This window comes from Bison bison, unplaced genomic scaffold (assembly GCF_000754665.1).
Source record: "Bison bison bison isolate TAMUID 2011002044 unplaced genomic scaffold, Bison_UMD1.0 scf7180017864456, whole genome shotgun sequence".
Classification (NCBI taxonomy): domain Eukaryota; kingdom Metazoa; phylum Chordata; class Mammalia; order Artiodactyla; family Bovidae; genus Bison; species Bison bison.
The window spans coordinates 17,351,065-17,369,610 of NW_011495018.1; the positions used below are offsets into that span (position 1 = coordinate 17,351,065).

Consider the following 18,546-nt stretch of genomic DNA (forward strand, 5'->3'; position numbering starts at 1 on the left):
TCACAGGAGGGGAGGAGTCAGGAAGTTACCCAGACCTGGCAAGTCCAGCTTCCTGCCTTCTTTTGTGTGCACTGTGGATCCAAGAAGGAACTTTCCTTCCAAGTTTTCAGTCAGTTTTACTAGAACAATGATCAGGCACTTTTATGTCTAAGACACACTCCCTAGACTCGAGCAGAAAAAGAGCATTCCGTAGACATTCATTTTGACTCTTCTAACCCGTGTGCATAAGAGGCTAAATTTACCAGGTGTATCCTTCTCTCCCCTCCACATAGGTGAGATACCATCAACAATATCAAAGAGAAATGAAGGGAATGGCTGGCCCTGCTGCTGGAGCTGAGGGCCCGTTGCCAAAGGAATACATGGACCAGTATGGCCAGGTATGTGATAAAGTGACTTCCTGGGAGACTACCCTTTTGGATGGTCAGGTCTCAGTTTGGCAACCCTCTAGCCCATGACACACCCTGTGACAGTTTAATCAGGGGTTGGGCTGTCGTCTATATTTGCCCTATTTATGGAAAGTGGATTTCAAAGCCAGAAAATAGCAGGCAAACAGTTACACAGGTTTCAACTTGACTCACTTAGGAAAACAAATTCTAAATACTTTATCTTTCTTTAAAAAAAACACAAAAACTAAAGGACCTATATCAGCATGGTGTGTTTGCTAGGAGTAAAGCATCCTCATCTATTCATTGAAGAAAAATCCTGAGGACTCAGACTGGCTGTGTTTAGCCTGTCACTGCGTAGTAGCACCAAAGGGATCAATGCATGTCTTGAAAAATATTTCGCTGAGTAGCAGGATTCTTTTTCTTAGAAAGTGAATTTCTTATCTAGGTTGCCAGATAAAGCAATATGCCAGAGGGAAAAAAAGGCATATTGCTTTATGCCTTTTTTTCTCAATTTCATTCTTCAATGAACTACATCTTGACAAGATGTAAAAAGATTGAGTGACAATTACAAGCTAATTTCATTTGCACATCCCTCTGTATTTTCTGGTACTAGACAGCTATTGTAAGGGGGAAATGGAACATTATGTTTTCATGGTTGTAAGTAAAGAATGTTGGAAGACCAAATATGTGTTCTGGAAAAGTACATTCAGTTGGCCTTAGTTGATATTTTTTTTCTTAATTTGACAGTTGTTTAAATTTTCTGGCACTGAGTAGACTTTACAACACATGTGACTTATTTGACATATATAATTTATAAAAGGAAGCAAATAACTGATTTCTCTTCTTCAGAAAACTGAGATGCTTATCAGTTCAGTTCAGTTCAGTCGTGTCCAACTCTTTTCGACCCCATGAACTGCAGCACGCCAGGCCTCCCTGTCCATCACCAACTCCCGGAGTTTACTCAAACTCATGTCCACTGAGTCGGTGATGCCATCCAACCATGTCATCCTCTGTTGTCCCCTTCTCCTCCTGCCCTCAATCTTTCCTGACCGTTGTGGGGTATATTCATGTGAAACTTTGAATGAATATAAAGATAGGTTTTGGTCCCTTTGCAAAATGTCTATCTGAACACAAATGTCTGATTTTGAGTTTATAAGGCAATTTTATTAAATTCCACAATAATTGTTAGTCAAATGGTTTCTAGTGCTTAAAGCTCAGTGAAGATATTTGTTATAATTGTATTTATTTATTTATTTTTGGCTGTGCTGCATCTTTGTTGTGGTGCAGGCTCTTCTCTAGCTGCGGCGAGCGGGAGCTGCTCTCTAGTTGCAGCGTGAGGTTTCTCCTTGCATTAGTCTCCCTGGTTGTGGAGAGCAGGCTCTAGCGCGTGCAGCTCCGGTCGTTGCGGCATGTGGCTGCTGCTAAGTCGCGTCAGTCACGTCCGACTCTGTGCGACCCCATAGACGGCAGCCCACCAGGCTCCCCCGTCCCTGGGATTCTCCAGGCAAGAACACTGGAGTGGGTTGCCATTTCCTTCTCCAATGCATGAAAGTGAAAAGTAAAAGTGAAGTCGCTCAGTGGTGTCTGACTCTTAGCGACCCCATGGACTGCAGCCTACCAGGCTCCCCCGTCCATGGGATTTCCCAGGCAAGAGTACTGGAGTGGGGTGCCATTGCCTTCTCCATGCGGCATGTGGACTCTAGAGCAAAGGCTCAATAGTCGTAATGCATGGGCTTACTTGCTTTGCGGCATGTGGGATCTTCCTGAATATCAGGGATTGAACTCATGTCTCCTGCATTGACAGGGAGATTCCTTACCACTGAGCCCCCAGGGAAACCCCAAAATATGTTTTTATTGGTTTAATGTTGTAAATATGTTGCTCAGATGGTCTGGACAACTTTTCAAAGTCAGTTTTAAAAATACTTGGCTTCCATATTCAGCAGAAAATATTTTGTTCTATATTTGGGCCGTCCTATCTGCCACTGTTACCACACACATATAATTTCTTATGTGTATCTAGGCCTTTCTATACACAGTGATGAAATTCCTAGTGCCAGAGTGGAGCCTTGATTATTAGGGCATTTTGCTTGAAGTTCCAATCATGATAATGGGCTTCCCAGGTGGCGCTACTGGTAAAGAATTCATCTGCCAATGCAGGAGATATAAGAGACGTGGGTTCAATGCCTGGGTTGGGAAGATCCCTTGGAATAGGAAATGGCACCCCAGTCCAGTGAACTTGCCTGGAAAATTCCATGGGCAGGGGAGCCTGGTGGGCTACAGTCATTGGGGCTGCAAAGTGTCGGATATGACCGAGCGACTGAGCACACGGCATACGGAATCGTGATAATAACAGATAAAAGAATCAAAGTGGGTCTGGTTTGATAGCACCACCAGCAGCTGTCGGTCAAGAGGACTCCATCCCCTGTGGCATTTCACTGATATACGTGACACATCAGGGTGAGATCAGGGGGGAGTGAGAGAGAAACAGGCAGTCAGAGGAACTATAAATATCTGTAATGCCTAAATGACAAAGCAGTTCATTCTTTTTAATGCATATTTTTTAGGTTAATGGACTTTACCATGTAATCTATTATTTGTCATCTTCCCAATAGGATTAAGGGTCTCAAAAAGATTTACATACTAAAAAAAAAAAGATTTACATGCACAACATATATTCATATAAACAGAGACGTTAAAATAAAGCTGCAAACCAACTCCAAATCATAAAGCAGAAAGGGCAAAAGGAGGCTACCAAAGAATTTGAGTCTTTGTTATTATTATTTTTTTAGCTTAACTTTTTTCACTTAGTTCATGTGGCCCAGAACCTTCTGGCAACCAACCAAAAAGGAGCTCTTAGGCTAAGCAGTTGTCATTACTGGGTAGAAAGGAACCCTGGGCATTCTAATTTTACCCAACTGTTTCATATAAGACAGTAGTGTGCCAGACTCTGAACCGTGTTGCTGGAACCAGGCAGCCCCACCGCGGAGGAGGCCAGAGTGAGATGGAGTCATGAGCCCGAGGGGACACACTAAGGGTTGTTTCAGATCTGTGGGAGCACAGATTAGGAAGCAGCCGCTTCTGCCTGGGGCAGGCCCGGGAATGAGGGAGGAGCTCCCCGGAGAGAAGGTAGCATCTGATGGACTTTTGAAGTACATCCGGTTCCTGATTGCCAGGGAAGGTGTACACCAGTGACGTGGGGCTTCCCAGGTGGCGCTAGTGGTAAAGATCCTGCCTGCTAGTGAAGCAGACCTAAGAGCCTTGGATTCGATCCTGGGTCGGGAAGATCCCATCGAGGCAGGCTGGCAACCCACTCCAATACTCTTGCCTGGAGAATCCCATGGACAGAGGAGCCTGGTGGGCTAAGTCCGTAGGGTCGCAAAGAGCTGGACATGACTGAAGCGACTTAGCACATGAGGACAGTTCCATGAGAAGGAAGGTACTCCTTTATGGGAGTGGCTGGGTGATGTGGTGGGGAGGAAGGAAGAAATCAAGACTCAGGTTGTAATACTTAGTTTGAAATAAACATATGGTCCCAGTTGAGATCATCTTGTGGAAATCTGAAATCTTTTCCTCCCAATATCAAAAATTTAAATCGTTATATAACCTTCCTTTATTGGTAAATGAAATGAATCCATCACTGGGGGAGGCAGTTTGTGGGATATCAGTGCCTCTCTGCATAGATCTGCCAACAGGTCAGAGAACAGTAGCATTCAAGACCCCTGGAAGACAGAGGGACTTTCCTGGTGTCTTTTAAGAAATGATTACTCCACGGGCCTAGGAGACTCATACAGTGTCTTAACTTATCTGATGAAAACGACGATGCCAATGATAATCACTTCCGTTTACTTAGTGCTGACCCCAGTAAGTGTGCTGGACAATAGTAGGTGGGTCTGCCTCCAGAGTCCACCAGCTCAATAACCACGTGTGCTGCTCTTAGGGCTGAACACAGGAGGGTTCAGTGTGGACCGGCCTCCATGGGAACAGGAGATGTAGGAACAAGAGATGTAGGAGAGATCATTGCTAATCCCCTCCCCATTCCAGGGGTAGAGCATTACTGATTAAAGTTTTTTAAAATTCACTAATTATTTGGCTGCACTGAGTCTTTGTTGCTGCTCAAGGGCTTTCTGTGTTGGCAGTGAGCGGCAGGGGCTGCTCTCTAGCTGTTGTGCGTGAGCTCCTCATCGTGGTGGCTTCTCTTGTTGCAGAGCACAGTCTCCGGTGCACTTGGGCTTCGGGAGCTGCTGCACTCAGCCTCAGGAGTTGTGACACACAGGCTTAGTTGCCCCCGCAACATGTGGGAGCCTACGTCCCAGGCCAGGAAGAGAACCCGTGTCTCCAGATTCTTAATTGCTAGACCACCAGGGAAGTCCCCTGATTAAAATTTTCGATTGCCCCAGCAGGGTTACTCAGAAGAGTATGGCGAGCACAGAGGAAAGGGCAGCTTCCCGGCCATGATCACCCCAGCTTATCAGAACGCCAAGAAAGCCAACGAACTCGCTAGTGATGTAAGTACCTCATTGGGACAACCCACAGAGCCACAGAAGCAGAGGAAAAATTAGACTCTGGAGACTGTGCTTCCTGAAACCTACACCCAGTTTAATTTTTCAGAGCTGAGTCAAAGCACAATGTTAACCTTCAATTCCTCTCCAAATTTCTGACGTCTGCTTTTTGGGTTCATACTGTTAGGTCACATTTGTCTGCTTTAAAGGAGATTGACATGGACAAACCACATAACTTGCTTGAGGTCAGCTGAAGCAAGCGCTGATACCAGTCTAGCCAGATCAGGTGGAGTTAGGAGAGTCTTTGCAAAATAACCCACTTTAGAAATTGAGCACTCAAGAGGAATAGCTGATTAAAATAAATAGTATGATTATCAAATTGGCTGTAACCCAGTTGATAAAATAATTTTTATTTGCAGAATGTTAGCCAGTTGGCCATCCTTGAAAGATAAGCTATTGTTACCCTTGGTAAAGTCATTACACTTGGTAAAGCAACAGGCACACTGCACATCTTTCACCAACTTGATCAATCATTAGAGGCCCAGCATTCATCTCATACCCCCTTTGCCCTTCTCCTTTACTTTGTTCCTACTCAGTTATCACCCATTTCCCTAGAAAAGTGCACTTTGGCCTGAAAGGGGAAATAAAGGACACATTCATCACTCGAGACTGGATGAGAAATGGTCGTTAAAACCAAAGGCAGAATGGGTTTTTGGATGATACTTTTAGGTATGATCATTGTGAGACCTTTCTTTATGTAGAACTGGAATGTAAAGTGTAAAAAACGTGAAAGGGGGCAGTAATATTTTAATCTAAAAGGGAGTGAGTGGTTTAGGGACTTAGTGGAGGAAAAACCCATGTGATTTTTTTTTTTTCCTCCAGAAAATTGTATTAAATAAATGTTGACATGAAATGTGGAGTAGATGTGGAGTAACTTCTCTCCTGGAGAATGAAACAACAACTCTGGTTGTTCTTCGTGTGCTTCTTTCAGATAAAATACAGGCAGGACTTCAATAAGATGAAGGGTGCTGCACATTATCATTCCCTCCCAGCCCAGGACAACTTGGTTCTGAAGCGGGCTCAGAGCGTGAACAAGCTCGTGAGTGAGGTATGTATGGGGACGGTCCCATCTGTGTGCTGTCACTTCCTTTGGTTCCGACAGACAGTGAAGGGGTGACCCCAGAATGAAAAATTCTGTCTTAATGCCACATGAACTACACATGTGTTACCAGTTTCCAAAGAATGAATAGGTAGTCAAAAGCAATTCATAACAGAGCATAGAACCAAACTAATTAAATCTTTCTCTGATGGTTCAGAAGTTTCCTCCTGAAATTCTCACAGGGCTGTGGATAGTCCAGAGTTCCCAGTAGTAGATTTCTAGTTGCCAGAATTTGGATGAACCAACTTTTATAACCATATATCATTCTTACAGAGTGGACATCAAAGATGAGGGGTGTTTTGAACATGGAACCTCCCTCATTCTCTTATTTTTGTAGTCAAGTTTCCAAGAAGCTCTGTGTGCTGTATGAATTCCTCTTGCCTTAGAGGCAGACCTGACTGCCAGAGACTGTGTTTTGTTTGGCCTGCCAAGGGGTTAGGATTTTTAGAATTGCCAGGGCGATTTGCAAGGGAATATCCCCTCTAGTTCCCCATATCCTTTTTATTGTTCTTGAGTTTCTTAAAGCAGCTTCTTCCCTGTTTGCATCACCTATCAGGACCCTGAAGGCATTTGAGTTGTCAGCCTCTTGCCAGGCTATGCATAGGACTCATCTAACAAGTTGTCTGCAACTCAAAAAAGGATGTGCAAATATCCTAAAAGATTTTTCTTCTCTTCCCTGTCAGTCCTTTATCCCAAAAAGTGCCTTAGCCTGTGATGCTGCTCAGAATCACAAGAGTGTACATTTCCTGGGCATCATCAGAAACTTCAGATACTTAAAAATAGTGGATAGGTGCCAAGCCCACGGAACCTGCATTTTAAAAAAATTGTATATTTGGCTGTGCCAGGTCTTAGTTGCTGCATATGGGATCTGGTTCCCTGACCAGGGATCGAACCCAAGCCCCTTGCCTGGAATGGGGAGGCTTAGCCATGGGACCACCATGGAAGTCCAGAACCTGCATTTTAAACAAATTGTCCATATGATTCTTATGCTCTAGGCCAGAGTTCAGCAAACTATGATCTGAGTAACAAATCTGGCCCACAGCCTATTTTTAGAAATGAAGTCTTATTGAAATACATCGTGTATCTGCTTTTGAACGATACGGGCAGAATAGATAGATGGTACATCGTGCAGGGCTTCCCAGGTGGCACACAGGGTCGCAAAGAGTTGGACATGACTGAAGTGACTCAGTGCACACACACACACACACACACACACACACACACACGTCCTACCAAGACTCAAATGTTTACTATCTGCTCATTTACAGAAAAAGTTTGCTGAATCTTGCGTTTTGACTCATGGAACATTAGATCTAGGTGGGGTCTTTGCAGTCTTTTGTCTCTGGCTTTGTCATAGACGTGGAAAAGTCAAGTGTCTTATTGTGGTTCTGATAGACTTCTAGGGGCAGAACTAGAACCAGACCCAGGAATAACACTGTTACCATTTTGGCCTTTTTCTACCCAAAGTGAAAGTGTTAATTGCTCATTTGTGTCCAACTCTTTTCGGACCCCATGGGCTGTAGCTCACCAGGCTCCCCCATTCATGGGATTTTCCAGGCAAGAATATTGGAGTGGGTTGCCATTTCCTTCTCCAGGAATCTTTTCAACCCAGGGGTTGAACCCAGGTCTTTTGCATTACAGGCAGACTCTTTACCATCTGAGCCACCAGGGAAGCCCTTTTCTATGTGAATGTACTATAAACAAATATATGAATATAAAAACATTTTTTATAGAGTTAGAATTCAACTGTGTGTACAGTTTTATGTGCTTTTCTTCATTTTATATCATATTATAAGCATTATGATGCATCTTGCAAACTTTAAGAGGCATATTCCCACCAAATGTTTTATAAGGTATGAAAATAAATTGTATTTCCTTTGGTAAACATCACAAGGGAACCTTCCATTTCTTTTTGCCATTATGCTTCTCTAGTAAGACAAACCAGCCCTGCCTCTATTAATGGTAACTAGCCTTCAGCTGCCTTCTCCAATTACCTGGAACGACTTGGAGTCTATTTAATAATGACCTCACATCTTACATACAACGACCCAGAGGAGCTCAGCTAGCCATTTAAAATTAGAACGCACTCCTGTGTTTATGTGTGGTCTCATTTATTATGCTCTTTTGTAAAGTAACTTTTTTGGTTAAATTCTACTGAAGTATATATACAGAGAAGTGCATATATCTTAAGTGTTCAATAGGAAGAATTTCCACAAGTGGACTCATCTTTGTAATAAGCAATCAGATCAAAAAACAGAACATGACCAGAAGTCCTGACATCCTCCCAGACACCTGTCCTCAGAAGTAACCACTGTCCTGATTTCTAAGACTGTTTTGCCTTTTTTTTTTGAGCTATATAAGAATCTTAAAAAGTATTTACTCTTGAAAGGGACTATATATTTTTTAATATTCAGAACCAAACTGATTGTTTGCTTATTAACTATTTGAAAGGAAAACATGTATTGTTGACCTACAGTAGCCTATGCCTGGTATTTCAAAATCTTCAGTTGAAAGTTTTCTAAAAATATCCTAAGTTGAGCCCTGGTGACATTTTCAAGAGTGACTTTGGGTTTGGTTCTCCTGTGCATCTGGTGTTTTGGTTTCCAAGGTGGAGTATAAGAAGGATCTGGAAAGTAGTAAAGGTCATAGTATCAACTACTGTGAAACGCCTCAATTCAGGAATGTGTGCAAGATTTCAAAATTCACCAGCGATGTGAGTTTTTAATGCCTAAGCCTTTGTTTGGCCTTTTTTTTTTTTTAATGACCTGAATTTCTTGGCCTCTTAAGAGACCATGTATGTGAATGCATCTGGATGTCTTGGAGAAGCATGGCTTCTTAGGCACAGATACTATGAGTGTTGATAGAGATTGCCTGCTGGGGCTGGTCCATGGAGTGTTAAATCCCCAGCATGCACTTGACCCTGAATCCTCAGGGCTGCATCTGCCCTCTTGCCTCCTTCATGTAAAACAGTATCCAGATCCTAGGGCAAATGCTGGTGAGGAAGCCTAGCTGAGCATGCAGCGTTCCCTCTCAACTTGACTTTGTGCTTCTTAAATTAGTACATAATTTCAGTTATCCTGCACGGTCACCTGGGGGGCCAGGTGTTATTTCCCCATCTTACAGCTGAGCAGATGTATGCTGGCGTGGCATTTGCAAATTTGGAAATTCTCAAAGTCTGGGGATGTATCCTTAAGAACAAAGACTGGTTTATATGATTGTACTTCTACTTAGTTGCTTATCGTAGTAAAATCTGAAATCATGTGGGACTTCGTAAGGCTTAGTAAGGAATTTTTTTTTTTTTTTTTGCATACATGCCATAGTTGAGCGCACCAGCTTTGGAGCTGACGGGCCTGGTTCCATAATTGGCTAAGTGGCCGACTTTGGGCAAGTTGCTTAAGTTCATGGAGCCATTTGCCTGTCTGTAAAATGGGGATGATAATAAATCCTTCCTGCTCATAGAGTGTTTGTGAAGATTAACTGAGATAAATAGAACTATATCTGATGTAGAGTCATAGTATTCTGTTAAAATACTCTCAGTGCCTGGAAACTCAATGGCCTCCCAAGGTAGGTGATTTTAATGTAGCTTTATTAGAAAGTACTCAGATTTTTCTGACTTCTTGTCTTCTTGTTTTGTTCTTTGTAAGCTGCATTTGGGACATAATATAGTTACTTAACATGGTCGCGGCAATAACCAATGTGTCATGTAAAAGGTGCAGAATTTGGCAAAGCCCGGGTTTTATTCTTCATGTATCTAGAAGGAGTGGTAATAGCATGCAGTGCAGGGCTTGGGGCATGGGGTTGCATGCAGCCCCTGTGTGATCAGTGCTTGTCCTTGGAAAGCTCCACATTCATGTGATAGGTTTTCACATTGGAAAAATCTGGTATGTTTACAACTGAAAATGTTAAAAAAAAAAAATCAGGTCTGTTATGTGCTGTCTATGCATCAGATCCTGTGTTTGCTTGTATGCTTGTTTTATCCCAACTTCTTGAATTCTAATTTTTTTTTAGGTTTGTCTTATTTTTAATTCGCTGACCCACTGAATACATAAATAGGCTCTATTTAATCATTTATATGTTGGATTTAGTGCGTTAAGATGAGTTGTTTGTCTTCCACGAGTTGGGGAGAGAATGCTTTTGTTGAAGGTTTTGTGTTCCCATGTAGAATAAATATAAAGAAAACTACCAGAACCGCATGAGAGGCCGCTATGAAGGAGTCGGGATGGACAAACGGATGCTCCATGCTCTGAAAGTTGGAAGCCTGGCAAGCAATGTGAGTCCTGTTGTGAAGGGCCTGCATGTCCTTGGGGTCTATTGGGGTGGAGGGAGAAAGGCCACGAGGAATTCAGCCAATTCTTTCCCAACCTCCCCTTTTAAAAAGTCAGTGTTTTGTTGTGTAAAGACTGACCTCAAAGAGTTTCTAAATGTTAATCAATACAACCAACGCTAGGTAAAAAATCCTTGAAAATTTTCAAAAGCTTCCATGTATTAATCTCAGCTTTCTCTGCTTTGAAGAGTACTTAGATCTATTGTAATTGATCCAGTGTAACAAAAACTTTCAGTTTCTGAGAGATAAAGAGAAATGGATGAGCGTGATTCTCATTTGAAATGCTTCAGATTTCCAAAGTGTTTATGATTTATTTGAAACTGGTTGGTTGGTTGACTGATTTATTCATTTGTTCCATCTTAATGTTCATTGTAGATTTCCTGTGTCCAGGCACTGCTCAATGTAGTGGGATAACAAGATAGATTAGGTCCCTCTTTTTGCTAAAGCGTGTGATCTATTATCTCTGTCTTTGTCCATTTAGTTTCAGTTCAGTCACTCAGTCATATCCAACTCTTTTCCACCCCATGAATCACAGCACACCAGGCCTCCCTGTCCATCACCAACTCCCGGAGTTCACTCAGACTCATGTGCATCGAGTCGGTGATGCCATCCAGCCATCTCATCCTCTTTCATCCCCTTCTCCTCCTGCCCCCAATCCCTCCCAGCATCAGGGTCTTTTCCAATGAGTCAACTCTTTGCATGAGGTGGCCAAAGTACTGGAGTTTCAGTTTTAGCATCATTCCTTCCAATGAACACCCAGGACTGATCTCCTTTAGAATGGACTGGTTGGATCTCCTTGCAGTCCAAGGGACTCTCAAGAGTCTTCTCCAACACCACAGTTCAAAAGCATCAATTCTTCGGCACTCAGCTTTCTTCACAGTCCAACTCTCACATCCATGCATGACCACTGGAAAAATCATAGCCTTGACTTGACGGACCTTTGTTGGCAAAGTAATATCTCTGCTTTTTAATATGCTGTCTAGGTTGGTCATAACTTTCCTTCATTCAGTTTACACGTTTGCAAATGCCAGAGTGTACATCTTGGAAGTAAAGGACACTAAGAAGAAGCTGATCTCATTATTAAAACATACACATGTCAAATTTCATCTGCCTGAGAAAGTCAAATTTGACCTTTAGAAAAAAATTTCAAGTACTCTGAAGACTCTTGAATTTTCATTTATTTTCTGGGCATTAGCCAAGAAGCTCTTTTATTGTATACTTGTATGCAAATGCTTCTTCTTTAACAAAAAAATCTACAAGGGACTCCATGGTTAATAAGAAAGATAAAATAAATGTGCTACAGATAAAGTTAGCTAATTTTGGGTTAATTAAGAAGAAGAATTCAAATTAATTAAAGGCAAAAGTGTGAATGTAATTTAATTTTCCTTGGAGGTGATGAAACTGAATTAATTTTGTTTCTGGTTATTTAAAGAATATTTTTATGACATTCAAACAAGGTCACAAGAAAGTGGGGGCTAATTGCTCTTTTTTTGGTCTTTTCTTTGTGTTTCAGATCGCCTACAAGGCTGATTATAAACACGATGTTGTCGACTACAACTACCCAGCCACTCTTACCCCTTCCTATCAAACAACAGTGAAACTGGCTCCCTTGAAAGACGTGAGTTCTTCCCCAGTAGACCTGTATTCCTCATCACTTCCCTCCAATGGAGTGATTCTTAGCGAGACAGAAAAAAACAGGATACAGCAGTTCTTAGGAGATACAAGGGACTGAGAAAAAGTAACTCTTTTCTAACACGACATTCATATATTCATGTCTGGAAACTCTTGGATTTCCAACATAAGGCAGAGACAACCCTGGTTTCATCTTGGAAACGTCTTAGAATTTGGGAACTGTATCTGCTGCTGAGCACATTTAAAGTAATTATTTGCTAGCAGTGATGAGGTTTATTTTATTTTTTTTAAGTTTTATGTTTGAGGACCAGAGGAAGTAAACTGAAATAGCTATAAGTTGAGAGGAAATGGCAGCATTGGCTTTAATTATTTTCTCCAGGAGCACTTAATTATTTTCCCCAGGAGAAATATGTGTGTAATTTTTAAATTTAATTTTATATAATATTAAATAAAATAATTTAAGATTAAGTAAAATAACTTAATTTTATTATGTAATATTATAGCAGTGATTTGATTTATTTATAGTTTGGTTTATCTCCAATGAAATATGTATAATTAATTAATTTCATTGTTTTCTAATTGCAAGAATTTTACTACATGTTGATTACAGAAAATTTAGAAAATACAGAAATGTACAAGGGAAACAGTAGAAGTTATCTGCTGTTTTAAAAAGTATATAAGGTGGTTTAGAACTGAGTTGTCAGTTCACATTTGTCAGTGAGAGTCATGGACTCTTCAGTCAATCATGGACTTCCCTGGTGGTCCAGTGTTTAAGACTTCACCTTCCAATGCAGGAGATGAGGTTTGGATCCCTGGTCAGGAAGCTAAGATCCTACATGCCTCATGGCTGAAAAACCAAAACATGAAACAGAAACTATATTGTAACAAATTCAATAAAGACTTTAAAAAGGGTCCACATCAAAAAAAAATCTTAAAAAAATAATTTAGTATGTTATTCAACTTGTGCCCATTGAGTGCTCAGGGCTACTTTCCTTCACATTCTTCTGGAGTCAGCACAGCTCCAGCAGTTGACTTGGTCTGTGCTGTTGGTAGATAGGTCTTTGCAGCTGTTTCCCTTTTGCTCCGAGTAGGAGCAGTGGCAAGTTCAGCTGGGCATCTCCAGCATCTAACATAGATACAGGACAACAAAGGCCAGTCAGTGGCAAATGACAGCTTGATGGATGAAAGGGACTTTTCAGATGTGTGATAAAGCCGGGGATGGGAAGTAGAATATAAAGAGCCCCCATTTTGCTTCTCCCTTTCCCAGAAAGTTTGGTTGCATTGACTTACTCATTTCACCTTAATGAAATTCAAGTTTAAACTTGGCTACCAAAGCCAGGTTTCTTTTTTTGGCTGCATACATTACCTGAGTAACGAGAAATCAAGAGCATCTCATAAAATCTGAGTGAGTTCTTTCACAGTGGGCTTCTGAGTGAGTTCTTTCTTTGAGTGGGCTTCCATAGTAGCTCAGTCAATAAAGAATCCGCCTGCAATGCAGGAGGCCGGGGTTCAATCCCTGGGTCAGGAAGATCCCCTGGAGAAGGAAGTGGCAACCCACTCCAGTATTCTTGCTTGGGAAATCCCATGGACAGAGGAGCCTGGCGGGCTGCAGTCCATGGGGTTGCATAGAGTCGGACATGACTGAGGAACTAACACTTTCACTTTGACAGTAGAATTCTAGAAACAATGCTTAGTAACACAAATGAAATGAGAGAGGGTCCTACAACTATTATATAGGGTCATGTTATATGTTATAACATGTTATATGTTACAACATGACTTGCTATTACATTTGCCTATATAAGACAGTGGATCAAACCAGGCATCTGCAATAGAGTCAGCTCAACCTGGAGAAGTCTGAGAGATGAATTAAACTAGACTGGATTAGAAACATTAATTGGAAGCAGAGGTAGATTCTGCACTGGCAGCCCGTGAGCCAGATCCAGGTTGCAGAGGTATTTGGTGTGGCCACACAGTGTTAAGAAAACTTGTTTTTGAAACGATATGTAGAAATTGTGAGTTCACACAGGAACTGTGGCCCTAGTTCCTGCGTCGCAGCAGTTGATGGGGACTCAGTGCCCACTTCTTCTATCACCTTCACCTGCTTTACTTTTTTTATTTTCCTGGCTCCTGTGTGAAAATTTTTACCGCCCTTAATGTAGGACTTTAGTTTTCAGGAAGTTTGGGAATCCATTTATATTTGAGGTCTCTCTTTCTGTCTGGTAGTCTTAAAGTTGGTCAGGTATCCCTGAAATCAAATAAACAAGCATGGGCCCTTAATTAGAGAGCATTCCTTTCAGATGGATTTTAAAAACACTAATAGCATTAAAATGAGACTCTACCCTCAGCAAAGGGACCTTTCAGAAAGTAGACTGAAGCATTGACCAAGCATCTGTGATGTTGCAAAGATATAATTAATCATGGAGAGTGTTAATTATGTCCTGCAGAGGAAAGTAATTGTGCTCTGCTACATACTTAATGCAGAATTATCAGGAAGAAATGTGCCATTTAAAAAAGAGTTTTGTGACATTTTATCATGCATAATTCTGAATTCTATTAGACTCTATTATGAGATGATAATTTTCCCTCTGACTTAGTGCGTTAGGAAGCTACTATAGTGTAATCTCATTAATATTTGACATTGAAATGACTTCATATTTCCTAGTTTTTCTACATACCCCAGGTCCAAAACTCAGAATGTAAAAAAACTTTTCTCCTTGAATTGTTAACTAAATAGAATGAAGCAATGCTCTCCCTTTTCTCCAAATCCCAACAAAAGATTCTGTAGTCTAGTACTTGGAACACTCTGTTCTTAGGTCTTGTTCTAGAAGCTAATTTATAAGTCTTTTTGATTTTTGTTTTGTTTGTTTTCTAATTTGTCATAATACATCTCCTTCTGTAAGCACAGATAGCTCTGGTTATAGGGAACCCCTGACTCATCTATAAGATAACAGGTAACAGTTCCAAGCACACCAGCATTGGCAAAACCACAGTTATAGTATGCAGTCTGGGAGCCACTTTGGGAGGCCGACTGCTGGGATTTGAACTCTAGCTCTGATACCAGGGACTTTCCTGGTGGCTCAGACAGTAAAGAATCTTCCTGCAACGCGGGAGACCGGGATTCAACCCCTGGTGGGGAAGATACCCGAGGAGAAGGGAATAGCTATCCGCTCTAGTATTTTTGCCTGGAAAATTCCATGAACAGAGGAGCCTGATGGGCTACGGTTCATGGCATCTCAAAGAGTCAAACATGACTGAGTGACTAACACTTACTTTCTGACACCGGCTGGTGACCTTGAGCAAGTCACTTCAGGGCTCTGTGCCTCAGTTCACATGTTGTAAGGTGGGGATAACAGTGCTCCCCACAGGGTGGTTGGGAAGATTCAATGTGTAAATAAACGTAAAGCACTTGCAGTAGTGGCAGGCACATAGTAAGTGCTATTTTTCAGTCGTAATTGTTGTTTAGCTCCTGTTGGAACAGGCAAGAATGGAGTGAGTCCAAGCAAGAGATGCCATCTCAAGCTTTTCACTGGGTCTGTTTCCCTTGGGTCAGTGGGTTTTAAAATACTGAACTGTTTCTCAGCATTTAAAATTGTAAGAATTTATATAATAATATGGGTTTCTGGTTTCTTTGGGATAACTGGACTGTCTGGCTACTCTGAGTCCCATTTGATCAAGATCACCATCTCTCAGAGCTGAGCGGTAGCTCTGCCCTTTGCCACAGCCCCCACCACTCCTCATTACTCCCCCACAATGAGGCCAAACACTGAGCCAAGACAAGTGCCATCCAGCTAGTGGTCTGTGACTCACAGGGGTGAGCTGTCACCCAGGGAGGTGTCAACAGGAGGTGACGGCAGGTGGGTAGGATGACAAAGACATCAGACTCTGGTTTAGACAGACAGGATATAGTAGAACAGTGCAAGGCTGCCCCCTGTGAGGGCAGAGCCCCCTGCTGTGGGATCATGGTCGAGGCAGTAGGTGCAGTGTGGACAGAGACGTAAGAGCTAGTGGGAGGCCAGAAAGTGGGGAGTGGAGGCCTAAAGAAGCTGCCATACTGTACAGGATCCTGGGTGGGGCCCTGGGCTTTGGGCAATTAAACAGAGGCATGAAGACCATGTGTGAGATGTTTGATGGTAATCTGACTGCTACTAACAGATCCAGAACCTAATTGACTAAAGGGCCTAGCTTGGAGATGGTAGGTTTTAAAATTCCTTTCTCTGATTGGCAATGTGGATGATCACCCTTTCTTCCATTCCCTGGCCATTCAGTTGAACTCTTTTTATGAGCCGCTTGTTCAGTCACTCACTCTTCAGGGGACTGTTTCTCCATCTATGGGCTTGGAGTCTCTGTTGGTCTCCAACTGGAATCTTCGGGTTTTGCTTTGGTCATTTGAGAATCATGGCTCTATACGCCTGGGGGGAGGGAGCTAAGGAAATCTTAAAGCAAAGTACAGTGACACCTTGTACCTCTCTGCATCCAGGTCAACTACAGGCAAAGCATCGACAAGCTGAAGTACAGCTCTGTGACCAACACACCTCAGATTGTTCAAGCCAAAATCAATGCCCAGCAACTGAGTCATGTAAGTGACACCCTCTCCACCCGGCTAGATGTGGGGGACTTGCAGTTGCTTTGCAGGATTCTGGATATCTGGTTCCCCAAAGATTTGACTTCCATTGATGGTGTCATATGTCCTGTTACAAGCACGAGATGGTTCTTTTTAAAAGTTACTATTTTTAATATTTGTTTATGTTTGGCTGCGCTGGGTCTTCCTTGCGCTGTGCGTGCAGCCTTTCTATAGCTGCGGCAGTCAGGGGCTCCTCTCTAGCTGTGATGCTTGGGCTTCTCATTGCGGTAGCTTTTCTAGTTTTGGAGCATGGACCCTAGAGTAGTTGTGATGTGCCAGCTTAGTTGGTCATGTGCCAGCATGTGGGATCCTCCCAGACCAGGGATCAAACCCGTGTCCGCTGCTTTGACAGGCGGATTCTTAATCACTGGACCTCTAGGAGAGTCCAGAAATCACTCTCTTTGATTTAAACTTTATTTTATAAATTTCAAATACATTCAGAAGTATAAAGAACAGCATAATGAACCCCCAGGCAGCCGTCACTCAGCTTCAGTGAATTAACTCGTAGCCAGTCTTGCTTCAGTATGCACATCCACTGCCCACCTCCATATTATTTTGAAGGAAATCCTAGGTATCGTATAATTTAATCTACAGATAGTTTAGTATGAATCTCTAAAATGTAAAAATAATTTTAAACATATTTATACAATTTTGATATAGCACACCAAAAAAACCAACAAAAATTCTTAACATCACCAATGTCCAGGTGGGATTCAGCATTCCAGTTGTCTCATAGGGTTATTTTTTTTTTTTTCGCAGTTTGTCTGAATCAAGCTCCAGATAAGGTCCACACTTTGTGATTGGTTGATATGTCTTCAAGACTCTTTTGATCTTTACGTTTTCCTCTTTATCTCTTTTCTTGCAAGTTGTTTGTTGAAGAAACTGAACTGGTTATCCTATAAAGTTTCCCACATCTGAGCTTTGCTGACTGTATCCCAGTGTGATTGTACATGTGTTCTTCTGGCCTCCAGTGCCTACAAAATAATAGTTGGATCTCTAGGTTTGGTCAGGCTCAGGTTTAATTTGGGGGCAAGACTGCTTTTCATATGATGCCGTGTTCTTCCGTTGGGAATCATAAAATGTCTGGTTGGCTGTTTGTGTGTGTGGTTTAAGATGGTCTGTTTCCAATGTGAGCAGACATTTGATAATTACTCTTTGAGTATCTAACTGCACATAGCGAGAGGTTTGGCATTGCAGTAAGTTTAAAAAAACGAGTTTCATACCCTCAAGTGCTTCAGAGGCCAGCAGGTGAGGTAGCCACAGGGAAGTCTTTTGCAAACTTGTAACTGTGAGCATGCCTTTGAGTTGTTTGACTTTTCATTTGGCATCTTCCGTCTGTTAATTTAAAACATTCGTAAAATTACAGGCTTCCTTGTGAAATGCCTTTTCCAGAAATTCCTTCTCGGCTACGGGCCTACAAAAAGAGACTGAGAAAGAGCGCATTCTCTCCAAAGTTCTCCTTCTGTCATGTCAAAACCATGTGCTTACCCTGCGGGTTTATTTGAAATCCAACAGGTGAATTACCGTGCTGACTATGAGAAAAACAAGTTGAATTATACGTTGCCCCAGGATGTCCCTCAGCTGGTGAAGGCCAGAACCAACGCGGAATTGTTTAGTGAGGTGAGCAAGGAGCATGGGTGAGAACGTGGTGGGGGCTATAAACAGACGTGAAAATGAAGGGACAAGGGTGGTCCAGCAGACAGGGCCCAGGGACTCCTCTGTTCATGGAGAGGTTCATCAGAGGCGCCCATCAGGTTGTAATTTTGAATGTTGCTGCCTCATGGCATGTGGTAGTTCATGAGAATAAACTGATCACAGCAATTGAATTCCCAGTGTTTGTGCCTGCGTATGGTGTATGCTGGAACACACACATACACACACTCATACACACTCATCATCATCCCCATCATCATCCTGATGAC

General features: G+C 42.1%; 1 protein-coding gene across 5 annotated transcripts in view; it reads left to right on the forward strand.

Moving 5' to 3' along the window:
• Positions 1 to 18,546, forward strand: part of NRAP (nebulin-related anchoring protein) — a 75,471-nt gene that overhangs the window by 11,176 nt on the left and 45,749 nt on the right. For 2 of the 5 annotated variants that reach the window (XM_010859313.1, XM_010859316.1), the window contains exons 9-16: positions 273 to 377; positions 4,784 to 4,891; positions 5,877 to 5,993; positions 8,653 to 8,757; positions 10,207 to 10,314; positions 11,882 to 11,986; positions 16,481 to 16,579; positions 18,140 to 18,244. In XM_010859313.1, coding sequence (XP_010857615.1) covers positions 273 to 377; positions 4,784 to 4,891; positions 5,877 to 5,993; positions 8,653 to 8,757; positions 10,207 to 10,314; positions 11,882 to 11,986; positions 16,481 to 16,579; positions 18,140 to 18,244 — 852 coding nt within the window. The remainder of the gene's footprint in view (positions 1 to 272; positions 378 to 4,783; positions 4,892 to 5,876; positions 5,994 to 8,652; positions 8,758 to 10,206; positions 10,315 to 11,881; positions 11,987 to 16,480; positions 16,580 to 18,139; positions 18,245 to 18,546) is intronic. The other 3 variants (XM_010859314.1, XM_010859315.1, XM_010859317.1) reach the window with 3 other exon arrangements.